Source organism: Zootoca vivipara, chromosome 11 (genome assembly GCF_963506605.1).
Source record: "Zootoca vivipara chromosome 11, rZooViv1.1, whole genome shotgun sequence".
Classification (NCBI taxonomy): domain Eukaryota; kingdom Metazoa; phylum Chordata; class Lepidosauria; order Squamata; family Lacertidae; genus Zootoca; species Zootoca vivipara.
In genome coordinates this window covers 20,941,510-20,955,098 of record NC_083286.1, presented here as the reverse complement: position 1 = coordinate 20,955,098, position 13,589 = coordinate 20,941,510, and the positions used below count along the sequence as shown (strand labels likewise).

Below are 13,589 nucleotides of genomic sequence, written 5' to 3'. Positions count from 1 at the left end.
ATTTTGTGAACTACAAACAGGCCATAGCACAAAGACTGTTATTTCTTTACAAATTCTTTACTAAATATCATGTGATTCTTTTGTGCTTGATTATGATGTCCTCCTTTCGAAGCACCCTATCGAAAACTTACTACAGGCATCCCCAAACTGCAACCCTCCAGATGTTTTGGCCTACAACTCCCATGATCCCTAGCTAACAGGACCAGTGGTTAGGGATGATGGGAATTGTAGTCCAAAACATCTGGAGGGCTGAAGTTTGGGGATGCCTAACTTACTAGCTTCAGGGTAAGTGAACACAAAAACAAGAAGGTTCAATATTGTTCTATGTTCCATAAAGTCAAGAATGCCCTACTGTAAAAATGGCAGCATCTCACAGCGAAGGTAGCAGCAAGAGGTCCTTGTTCTACACACATGAATTACCAGAGCCAGCTCTCTACACAAAAGAGTTGTGACATAACCTGGCTTATGCATAAATAGGGTTGTTTTTTTCAGCTGGAACTCACTGGAACTCTGTTCTAGCACCTCTCAGGTGGGTGCCACTGGCATTATAAGAGAACAAGGGAGGCGTTCATGGGGTTCCGGCACCTATTTTGCTAGAAAAATACCACTGTCTATAACTACAAGTACACTTGGGAAATAACTGGGTTTTGGTTACTACGGTATGTGCACGTTAAAATTTACTAAATATTTAGTAACCATTTTATCTATCCTGGGGGCTCACAGAATAATCTTATTTAGCTGTTCAATCTTTAATACTCATTAAGTTCATTGCATAGCCTTGGGCAAATTGCTATTTCCCAATCCCACTGGAAAGCTTGCTTCAAAGGCAAAAATGTGTTAACTTCAGAATGACACGAACCCTCGGAGGCCTGTAGGGTCCTGTTTGTAAAATATTTTAAGGATAAAATATCCTGTATTTATAGCTACTTTGATTTGGAGACTATTTTTTGCCAATCTTGTTGAAAGCACCGTCGTATTTAGGTGGCTGAATGAGTTGTTGATGCCCAAGGGTATTGTAAAGGCATATGGAGGGATAAAACCTACCTCCTCTATGCTCAACTTCCCTTTCAAAAGCTTATGCTAACGCACCAGTTACAGCCTCTCCTGAATAAAGACAGTCTAGGCGCAGTTATTCCTGCACTGATAGCATCTCATTTCAAGTACTACAATTCAAAGTACATGGTGTTGCTTGCTGGAGAAATGCAATTAGTGCAGGGCACATCGGTAAGTTGATTAATTGGAATAAGACAAATGGAACACATCTCTTCAGTTCACAAAAAGTTGTGCTGCTTTCTCATCTGTTCCTATGCACAATTCAAAGTGCATATATTGACCCTAAGTCATTAAGGACCAGTTTTCCTTGCATGAAACCACCTGGGTGTTAAGAATGGTCTCTAATGCTCTGTTCTGGGTCACTCTGACTTCCAAAGGAAGCTGAATTGTGACAGGAAACAAGACTTTTTCAATGATGCCCTCCATTATCATCTCTGCATTTCCTCTACAGGGAATCTGGCACTCCCATTATTTTGTAATCAGTTCCTGGTGAACAGCTTTTATTTCGGTTTCTTTCTTCTTTTTGGTATTTAAGAAGGTAACTCTGCTTTTAGGCTGGTATTTTATTTTAAGCTACCTTGCTGTGATTTGTCAAAACATAAGGTCACAGTGAAATCATTATTAAGCAAATTTCACTGTGACCGTATTGTTTTGACCTGTGAACTACTCCGAAAGCATTTTAAGCGAGCATACATGCTCCTTAAACCACCTGAAAAGAGAAGTTAGGATGTAGACATAAGAAAACTATTTTCCAGAAACCAGTAATTGTTTTATGTTTTACCATAAAATAAATGTAATGGAATCATCATTCTATAGCCTTGTTCTGTAAGATTTCCAGCTGTATCTTCTATGAGAAAAATGAAATGTATAATCCCCACTTAATCATAACAATAGCTGAACAATCAGAGAACAGCTATAGCACACTGAGCCAAGAAAGGAGTTAAATGCCAAAATTTGTATCAACTCCATGCATAATGGTGACTTCTCATTTAATGCTTATACTGTAGTTCTCAACTATACACCAGTAAAATCCAGAGCACTGCTAAAAAAGAAAAGTATGCACTGTGCTGCTAGACTTTCTTTGAGATACTCATATAAAGAATAGGCTTAACACGATTGAATTACTAAAGAAAACCATGAATCACAAATCAGAAGAATTCAGAGAATTTCAGTTCCACTGAAATCAGTGGAACTTGAACATTAAACTGTACACTTATTGGAAAAAATGGAGGGTGGAACTTTGCCCCAAAGTACAGGCAATGACCCTGTGGCAAGCATGAACCTCCATGGCCCTACCACTGGCCTCAACGTACATGGGGCAGGGGCATGGAGACAGTATGATGGAAATAATAATCACAGTGTGGGAAAGACCCTGGACAGGAGTCCTAGCGGACATTGAAAAGGCCAGGACCTTCAGTCCTCGCAACTGCTTCATCGGGGCAAGACCTGGAAAAGGTTGCAGAGTGTAACACTAGGTCGGAGCTGTGGTTTATTTCCTTGAATAAGGAGTTAACTTCATTGGCCTTGGGTGACTTGTTGTTTTATTTTGCTGACCTAAGCCTGGCTCCAACCCTGGCAATGGATGAGTGGTGTTTTATTCTGGGCAGACAAGGCATTTAGCAACAGCACCACCAGCCCAAAGGGTTGGCTGCCCAGTATCCCCAGATTCTGAAATACAGTGGGCGAAGCAGTAAGAGCAAGGGTTCTGATGGATTCCTCCTCACCAATGGAGACCAGTCCCACTCCCATCCCGCCCTTGACCCTGGGCCCCAACACAAAACATCTTTGACCCACCTCAAAGACAGAGAAATGCAGCAGAGGACGTAGCCTGGGGGAACATCCACAAGGAGACATTTAGAAAAACAAAAGCCAGATGTGACTCACAAAAATTCCACGCTCCCTCCTGCCTCGCAGCCACATCTAGACCACATCCAGTCTCTCACCTCCAGAGGAGATAAACGTTGCACACAAAGCCTACAAAACAATAAAAGGGGCTGAGCCCTTGCCTTAACCCAAAGACCCCAGTGCAGGTGAGCTGGTTTGGGGAGAGAACACTGAACAGCTGCAACCACTCAGGCTGATAGGCTACAGGCTCGGAGGGGGGGGGCAGTCCTGATGAAAATACCTCCCAGAAACAAGAGCAGCTGCTTTTGCAAGGTGTGTAAGGGGCTTGGTCAGCGTTTCCCGAACCTGGGTTGCCAGCTGCTAGGGATGATAGGAACTATAGTCCAAAAATAGTTGGAGATCCAAATTTGGGAAACACTGGGCTTGGTGTTAACAAATATCAGTACCTCTCCTGCTCTTCCAGCCAGCTGCCTCTCCCCTACTTACTTCTGCTTCTGTATGAGGAATTATAAGGGCAGAAATCCAATTTCCCGCTCCAATTTAAAAAAATACTTCAGGTGAAAGGAAGTATTTCAAAGCAAGAGCACTGGCAATTCTATAGGTAACTTTTGCATACAGAAAAGTTGCTCTCTGGGGCAATAAATATGATGGATTTACAAACCTGAAGCCTACAAAATGAGATGTCCCCTTTTTCCTCCAACCCACCCATTATTAATGACCAGTTCACAACTTTTATAGAGAACAAATGCTATGATTCTTCCTTTTATGCAATTACTGCAGGGGTGGCCAACTCCCAAGAGACTGCGATCTACTCACAGCATTAAAAACTGGCAGTGATCTACCCCCTTTTGGGGGGTTCAGGTCAAAGTTGTTTAGCTTTCTTTAGGGAGGGGGGAAAGCCCCATTTTGGGGAAGTGCATGGCAAAAATGTTGAGTTTTTTAAAGGGGAGACAAAGTTGTAGAGCTTCTTTGGGGGGAGCCAGTGATCTACCAGTGATCTACCACAGAGGTTCAGTGATCTACTGGTAGATCACGATCTACCTGTTGAACGTGCCTGAATTATAGGATGCATAAGACAATAAAAATGCATAATAATTTATTATGCAAGCCTTGAAAGATCAGAACAACAATATAAATGTCCCAATTTTATCAGATTCTACTTAACGGAAAACATTCTATTATAAAGAAGTCGGATTTATTTCAACATTGCCCCCCCCCCACTCAAAAATCCATGTCATTTCGTTCCCAAGTGCTAATTTTGAGATTTCTCCTCTTAGGGTCCCCCCGCAACAGATTTTATATGTTTTTGCATACCTCAGTGTCCCCCTTAGTCTACAGATATTTCCCTCTTCTGCATGACTGCTGTGTTTTTAGCTACATAATGGCGGGCTCTTCCCCCTGAAGTTCAGAAAACGAAAATAAAGTGATTGCCAGCAAAGCTACAGTATGGCATATCTATTTCGGAGGGGACTCACAACAAATTATTTGCTTTCTATTTAATTAAGACTGACCTACACCATTACTCACACACAAGACAATTTAATGAAAACTGCACGTATCAGCTGCAGAGGACACAGAAAATGGAATGCATAGTTCTTACAATAGGTCATTTATCTTGACGTTATGCTAATGGGAGTAAAACCTTGGAGCAAAACACAGTTAACATGTTTACCACAAAGTTCTTCATGTTAGATTGTTCTGTGTAAACATGACTGCCACTTTTCCCTACCAATGCTCTTCTGCAAGTAAGATAAATAGTTCTTCGGAAAGTCATGTTGTCTTAAACTATTAACAGACAGGAGTGCCCGATGCTATGCATGTTTACTCTTAAGCAAACACTGCTCACTTCAAGGAAGCTTATTCCCAACCAGGGTTGTATCCAATATTAGTCCTGCACAGAGCAGATCTACTGAAACGACTAACTTAGGACCTTCAATTTCAGTGGGTCTACTCAGAGGAAAGCTTAGTTCGCGATGTTAGCCATCTGAGGATAATACATCTACTTGCTAACATTAATTTACGCCCAGCATGGTGTGCAACAACACCTAGTGATGGCATTTAAAACATACATAATAGAAATACAAATTCAGTGCCAATACACATAAAAAGTCAATCTACCACAAGCCTTAAAATCAATTTGCATGTTTGTTCTGTATATTCTTTTTATCACTTGGCTCCACTAAAAAGAGGTATTACTCACCGACAAACACTTATTCTGGAGAGTGCTGTTCATAGTAATAAGAGCCGTAATCTTATATCATCAGAAGACCAACATGAAAACTAAATGCCCATGAAATTTTACAGCCAAACTCTAAAGCAGAAAAGCATATTTCGGAGGAAAAGAGGGCGTAGAGTCCTGAGCTACAACATCATTGTTGTTGTTGTTGTTGCTGCTGCTGCTGTTGTTAGCCACCCATCTGACTGAGTTGCCCCAGCCACTCTGGGCGGCTCCCAACAGAATATTAAAAACACAATAAAACATCAAACATTAAAAACTTCCCTATACAGACTGCCTTCTAAAAGTGAGATAGTTGTTTATTTCCTTAAACATCTGATGGGAGGGCATTCCATAAGGAGGGTGCCACTACCGAGAAGGCCCTCTGCCTGGTTACCTATAACTTCACTTCTTGCATTGAGGGATCAGTATATACTCTGGCAAATCACATTTCCAATCTAGTCAAAATTAGGTACTTTTAACATTTGGCTCAATTCTATTGGACAAACATTAGCAATATGCTAACTCTCTACAAGCAGAACTGTAGAGAGTTCTGTCATGGGACATCAACACATTGGGTACTTTCAATGGCCTGCGTTCTATACCTGCGTTCTATACCATTCTAAAAGCTCAAAAACAACCACAATTGCACAATCACGTCTCTCCCAGCCCACCAACCTGTGCAAAAGATTTTCAGGACTGTTTTGTCTTCTTTTTTTCAGTAGGTGGCACCCTAATGCTATCTTGTCAGTTAACCCTCTGGTGAAAAGAGCTGTTTAGTTCACCAACGAACAGCAGCAAAGTCAGTGTCAATCTCATACATGATGAAACATAATTCTAGAGAACTAAGTCACAGTTTCTCTGGAATTTTCAACTTAAGTAGCCAGGCTTAGGCACACACCTCAGAAAAAGGGCAGTAGCTAGACACAGTTCAAGCCGTAAACAGCAATCACTGCAACTGCATCCCTCAACATAAACATTAAACAAAGACTTGCACGAAAGCAAAATTTTATTTCAAAGTAACTTTTGCTCACATTCTTGATACAAAATTATCAGCAATAAACAATTGGCAAATGAAGTGTATACAGTAGTTTATAAACCTCTAGATAAGATTACTGCAACCCATTAAAAGTGGGGAGGCCTCCAAATAAACTTCAGTTTGGTTTGGAAACTTAATCTGGTGCAGCATTCAGTGGCCAGGAGAAACTTTTTCAAGCTCTAATAAGCTGCAAGGATGGCACCTATCCTTAAAGAGTAAAAAGGTAAAGGGGACCCTGACCATTAGGTCCAGTCGTGACCGACTCTGGGGTTGCGCACTCATCTCGCATTATTGGCCGAGGGAGCCGGCGTATAGCTTCCAGGTCACGTGGCCAGCATGACAAAGCCGCTTCTGGCAAACCAAAGCAGCACATGGAAACGCCATTTACCTTCCCGCTGTAGCAGTTCCTATTTATCTACTTGCATTTTGACGTGCTTTCGAACTGCTAGGTTGGCAGGAGCTGGGACCAAGCAACGTGAGCTCACCCCGTCACAGGGATTCGAACCGCCGACCTTCTGATCAGCAAGCCCTAGGCTCAGTGGTTTAACCCACAGCGCCACCTGGGTCCCCTTAAAGAGAAGTTTGGCTAATTTGCAATGTAGGATCTTAGAGGGCAAAACATTAAAATGTGCCAACAAAACTGTTACTCTGTACTTAGGTAACTACAGAAAAATGTAGATGTGATATGAATTTGTTACAGGCAGACTAAGACAGGCCCAGACTGTGCTGCACATGGTCCATTAGCTGATGCATGTAGTTTTTTTTCAAATCTGTATCTTTTATTCTCTAAACCACAGGTTTGCGTTAGGTACAAAGACCACAGATAAAAAGAAGGCGAACCAGCAACAAAAACTTTCCCCATTAACTCTCCTTCCCACATAGATACAAAAGAATTGAGCAATACCTGATACAACAGAGAAATAGGAGGGGCAGGAAAGCAGATTCAGAATGAGTGAAGTATACCCATTCCAAGTTTTTATGAGCTAAGACTTCCATGATTAAGGGTAGTACTAGCAACACATTTAGGCGTACCCAGTATAGGTCCAAGAAAAAAAACACCAAGCTGTTCCTAATGAAAACTTAAGCCCAGAAAACCAGATTGAGGCTCCATACAAATTCTGGTTCACAACTATTGCTGTGTTCACCCATAGGGTGCTGCAACAAATTTACTGCTTTTTGTGAAGAAATATCAAGGCAATGCAATTAATTAGTGTATATTTTTGCTCAACCTGTGCTAATTTGCATTGCACAGTCCAGTTGGTAATGAAAGCTATTGAGATATTTGCAGGAATCAACTTGTTCTAACTTGTGGCTATCCATGGTCTTGGAACACTTGGCCTTCTTTTTTTTAAAAATGTAACTTTTTACTTTGCATAGTTAGATATTCTTTCCTACAGTAATCTGCAAATCAAGTGAGCAATCATCTACGTTCTAAAAAGGGTTGCAAGAGGATGAGAAGTTATTGAACCCACATTTGTGGGAAGATCAGTCAATAAGTTTAATAAGATGGAAGCAAGGACACATCATTGCCTAATTCCACAGGGGGGAAACACCACATCAGTCTGTGACAGTGTACAGTATTATTGCTGATCACATGGTGCATCTATAAAGGCACCAATTTCCTGGTTTTGTGGAACTTCAGTCAAAATGAGATCATGTTAACTCTGGTCCTAAAACTGCAGTTTTGGGTTTTTTTTAAACACACCAATAAACAACTATTAGGGGCAGAGCTGCCCGAAACAAATGCAGCCTAAGATCCTCTTTCCAAGCTTTCTATTTTCATGCAGAGAAACAAGCTGTTGCTACTTGCCATAACCTAAGCAAGTATCAATGGGGAGATCTTGACGACTTCATATAATTTCCAAAGCACACCTACACAGACGTAGGAAATAAATGTACAGCCATGTTCAGCAAAATGTTTTACACATAGCTGTTTGTAGTGTGTTCCCAATATGTATAGTTTAAAATACATGCACCATTTCCGGAAATGATGTTAAAACAAGCATGCCAGAAAGAAAATTATTTACTCCAATAAACTAGATCAGGCTTCCTCAACCTCGGCCCTCCAGATGTTTTTGGCCTACAACTCCCATGATCCCTAGCTAGCAGGACCAGTGGTCAGGGATGATGGGAATTGTAATCTCAAAACATCTGAAGGGCCAAGGTTGAGGAAGCGTGAACTAGATGATACCACGATGGTGGCCATATCTGTGTAATCTTTACTTCTAGACAATGGAGGCATAACGAAACAACACTTACCCAAACTGTTATTGCTGCTTGTTGGCCAGGAAGCTATTCTATCCCTTAATGTTTTCTTTTTGCAAGAGTCATCTGATTTCAGAGAGAGTTCCACTTCTTCCTTCCTGATTTCTCGCACAAGCTGCATGCGGCATCGTGTGAATTCCTGAAAGGAAATCTTCCCACTTTCATCTGCGCCAAGTTGATGCATGATCTCAGCCACAGAATCCTCCATGTTCAGTTGGCGGCAAACCATCAGCAAGTCATTCCTAGAAATATCAGAGACAGGGGAGAGGGAGAAAGAGAAGACCCACACAATTGTAGTTTAGTGCAAAGACAAGCACCTCTGTATTGGATGGTTAGTAGCCAGTAATTCAAAAGAAGTTTTCAAGTCTGATAAAGTAACTTCATTCCCCCCCCCCTCATTTCTGAAAAGGAACTTTGAGATCAGATTTCAGTCACAGAAGTAATGTTTAAACCAGGGCTGTCTCTACCCAGGGGTGCAAGGCGTGTGGGGCACCCGGGCACCGAACTCTGAGGGGCACCAAATGCATACCCTCTCGATTGGCGGCAGTGAAAAGCAATGGAGTCCAAGTCCCCACCTCCCCTCTTCCGTCGTTCTATTACTCTGTAGCATCAAACAAAAGCAGTTTTTTCCCATTGCGACATTGTTACAGGTGAGTGATCACCCCCTCCCCCCCAAAAAAGGTCAACAACTTTGAGTTTGCCTCCCCTAAAAAGAGGGATGCCGGGTGGATCTTTGCACCCTGGCGGCGCATATGCTAAAGACGGCCCTGGTTTGAACATATGGTAAACTCCAGTGGTTTCTTGGCAGAGCCACATAAAGCAAACCCTTGAGAAACTACATACCCGTACTTTATATTTTGGCATTTGTAGGTGCCTTGATCATTGCAACTGAGTGTGACCAAGACTACACAGTGGTTGTGAAACACAGAAACAAAGAAGTAGCAGTAAAACAACCTGATGTAGATTATGCTCTAGGAGGCTTAGTTAATCAAGTATACACTTCTAGAGTTAACACTAAAGACATTACTTCTGGTAAATGAGCTATCATAGCCGCTAGAGAGGTGTGAAAAGTTGTGTCCCGGTTTTTTTTAGACTCATCTACCCATTTGCTGCTATCTGAAACCAAAGAGGTGCATTGGTTTGCCAGATGTGAAATATATTGTCATTATTTTCAGCCCTACTTTTAAAACCTTGTTACAGGTAGGTAGCCGTGTTGGTCTGAGTCGAAGCAAAATAAAAAAATTCCTTCAGTAGCACCTTAAAGACCAACTAAGTTTATATTTTGGTATGAGCTTTCGTGTGCATGCACACTTCTTCAGATACACTAGAAACAGAAGTGTCAGACCCTATATATATACAGAGGGTGGTGGGGGTATCAGTCTGGCTCTGTTGATCTGTTGTTTAACTTCATCAGGTGGATATTTTAGGGAGAACCTGCTGCAAGACAGACCCAAAAAAGAAAATAACAGAACACCACTAGTCATCACATACAGCTCCCAAGTTAAAACAGTACAACGCATCATCAGAGATCTACAGCCTCTTCTGGACAATGACAGCTCCCTTTCTCAAGCTCTGGGAGGAAGACCTTTCATTGCCTACAGACAGCCACCCAATCTTAAACAACTCCTCACCCACAATAATACAACCACCAGACTTAACATGGACACTGGTACCAGAGCCTGCAATAAACCCAGATGCCAACTTTGCTGCCACATACACCCGGACAACATCATTACTGGCCCCAACAACATCCAACATACCATCTCAGGACTATTTAATTGCTCATCTTCTAACATTGTGTATGCCATCAAATGCCAACGGTGCCCTTCAGCTCTCTATATTGGACAAACAGGCCAAACCCTACGCCAAAGGATAAATGGACATAAATCTGACATCAGGAACCATAAGACTGAAAAACCAGTAGGAGAACACTTCAATCTCCCAGGACATTCTATACAAGATCTCAAAGCAGCTGTTTTATTACAGAGAAATTTCAGGAACAGACTGGAAAGGGAAGTTGCTGAATTGGAAATCATTACCAAGCTTAAAACCATGGAAGCACCTGGGATGAATAGAGATATCGGATTCTTATCTCATTATGCATGATCAAGCTTTCTTTAGCACCTCAGCCCAGGACTAATTGCAGCCATCAGCAGCCATTAACACCCATCTACAGGTTTACCACTCCCATCAGCCCATCTCCCATTCCCACCCACCCCCAGCACCCTCTGTATATATATAGGGTCTGACACTTCTGTTTCTAGTGTATCTGAAGAAGTGTGCATGCACACGAAAGCTCATACCAAAATATAAACTTAGTTGGTCTTTAAGGTGCTACTGAAGGAATTTTTTTATTTTAAAACCTTGAAATTATTAGCTGAGAGAATGTGTGACTGTTTCTAAATGTTTCCCCCCCTTTTAATTGTATTCTTTTGCAGTTTTGTTGTTTGTTGCCCTGGACTCCTTCGGGGTTAACGGTGGGATAAAAATTTAATAAATTAAAATAAAATAAAATAATGTTCTATTCACACACTTCAAAACTCTAATGCCGATCTGTTCTACAAAAGGGTGCCTTAAATATTTGTTTGGCTGGAATCTGATCATACAACAAATCCAAACAGTTGACCTACTATAAATCCTTGTTCTGACTTTTTTTAAAGAGCAAAGCTCTATCTACTGCAACCAATTCAATGTTTCCACAGGTGACTTGGGCATTTTCCTCTCCACACAATCACTCCCAAACATGAGATGACATTTTACAAATCCTGTGAGTGAAAACAACCCACACCAATACATGCAGATAAAACCAAGTCAGGTGTGGACGTTCCACCCCCCCCAAAAAAAAAAAATTCAGGGAATGGTAGCTTGGGGGCGGGGGCTCTCTCTGTGGTAGCCTTTAAGTTGTGCAACTCCCTTTCTGCAGAGGTGTACCTAACACCTTTACAGAAATGTGCTTTATATACAGTCAGACTAGTGATCCATCTCAGTATTGTCTGCACTGACTGCCAGTGGCTCTCCAAGATTTCAGAGAGGTTTCTCTTCCAGTCCTACCTGGTGCTCCTGGGAACTTCTGAACCACGGCCCCTCCCCTCTTTTATAGCTTCTGCTGTACATTTTACCTTAAACAGACCCCTGTGTTGCAATATAGACAAGCTGAACAAAATAACACAACACAATGGCCAATTAACAATGGCACTAAACACTATTTATAGACTAATACAAATGATCAGAAATTGCAACCAAAGTCTCTGAATCTTCTTCACCCGTTGCGGTAGAATAATTCAAAAGTTCGATATATACATAATCTGTCACCAAATATCGCTGCAACTGAGTTGCCAGATAACCGATCTGTTTCGTCCAATGCTCCATCAGCCAATCTTGATCAATTCTTCATCAGCCAGACTTGTAAGAATTAATACGAGAAGGATGCAGTTAAATTTCTTAACATGTAAGTAAATATAAGTAAGTAAATATAAACACTGTAGAAAATATGCTCTGGATCAGCGCTCATATGATACTGTAGTCACTGGTGATCATTTGTATTAGTTTATAAATAGTGTTTAGTGCCATTGTTATTGGCCATCGTATTGTGCTATTTTGTTCAAGTACACTTTACGTTGGCTTTGACAGCTAAAGTGTTTTTCTGAGACCTAGCTCTTCTCTCTTCTGCTTTGTTTGGAATTGTTTTACTTGTATGATTATATTGTTGCAACTCACCCTTGGGACCCTATGGCAGCTAAAAAAATCTTACAAATAAAATGAAGGAATTTCCCCTATGCATGCCAAAACCAACTTTAGATGTGTGTGGGGGGGGAGGGGATTTCCAATGGTAGCGTAACACTATTATTTCCAAGTTTTTCACCAAGAAGCCTTGAAAACTTCACGGAATCATAGCACTGCAGAGATAGAAGGGAGCCCCCAAGGGTCATCTAATCCAACTTTCAGCAGCAGTTATCTCAACGAAAGCATCCAGGACAGATGGCCACCTCTTGTGGGAGTCTGTTCGACCGCTGAATAACCTTGGTGTCCTTTTGATACTATGTGAATAACTTTTTATTTGCCCGTGCTTTTTATTACAGTGGTACCTCTACTTACGAATTTAATGTGTTCCGAACGCACATTCGTAAGTCGAAAAAAATTGTAAGTTGAATCCCATAGGAATGCATTGGGAGAAAAAATTCGTAAGTAGAAGCAACTCTATCTAAAAATTCGTAAGTAGAAAAAATCCTATCTAAACCGCATCCAAGATGGCGGACGGAGCTCCATTCGTAAGTAGAAACATTCGTAAGTAGAGTTATTCGTAAGTAGAGGTACCACTGTATCACATTTTAGGTCTTATACTAGCACTGTGTGTTGGTTTCAAAGCCTTGCCTTTCAGATAAATTCTAACACAAGTTTACAGAGCCCTTAAAATCCATCCCAACATTAGAACCCATTTGAAAAGTATATCAGTGCGGAAAAGCTTAGCTCGGAACAATTAACCTAAGCTGCCTAGAGCTATAAGCAAGAGGAACAGTTTCCTGGCCTCCAACATATTACTGCTACATGCCACAAAATGTAACACTGCACTGGCTTCCACACTGCCAAGACTGTCAGTCACTGTATATCAGTCATATCTTTTTTTAAACTCCAGTATTAATGCAGTGGAATGTACTCATAGATTTACTGCATATCTGGTTCACTCAATGTCCATTAACCTTGCTGATTTAGTGACACAGAAAGTGTTTTCGACTCATAAATACCCATTTGAGCATGTGGGGAGAGGGGGGGGGAAATCAAAGCTAATTTGCCTCTTTCAGGAAATTAGCTCTTAATTTAAAAGAACTTGCATAGCAGTATCCAATTAAAGATCCCAGAACTACAAGATGGTTAAGCCAACATAACATTCTTGCTAAGCGATAAGAAATGAAAACCGAAAGACAAACATGAAAGCTGAAACCACAGTGGCTTTCCCCACTACTAAGACAGGACTCCCCCAAAGAGAAGTCAAAGAATGTGAAATATGGCAAGGTTCCTGCTGCAATGTAGTTCAGCCAGCAGCTGCTATTCTGGGAAAAGTCCCAATGCTAATAGGAGTATGATGAGACAGATTCATTTCTAACACTATTAATTGATCAAAGAGATACTGGCAAGTTAAAATAGCTTCAATTCTCTGTGATGCAGACATTTAGA

General features: G+C 41.2%; 1 protein-coding gene across 1 annotated transcript in view; it reads right to left on the bottom strand.

The window, feature by feature from the left end:
- MCC (MCC regulator of WNT signaling pathway) overlaps positions 1–13,589 on the bottom strand; it is a 202,635-nt gene that overhangs the window by 170,616 nt on the left and 18,430 nt on the right. The window contains exon 2 of the mRNA XM_035099855.2: positions 8,412–8,659. Within this exon, the coding sequence (XP_034955746.1) occupies positions 8,412–8,659 (248 nt within the window). The remainder of the gene's footprint in view (positions 1–8,411; positions 8,660–13,589) is intronic.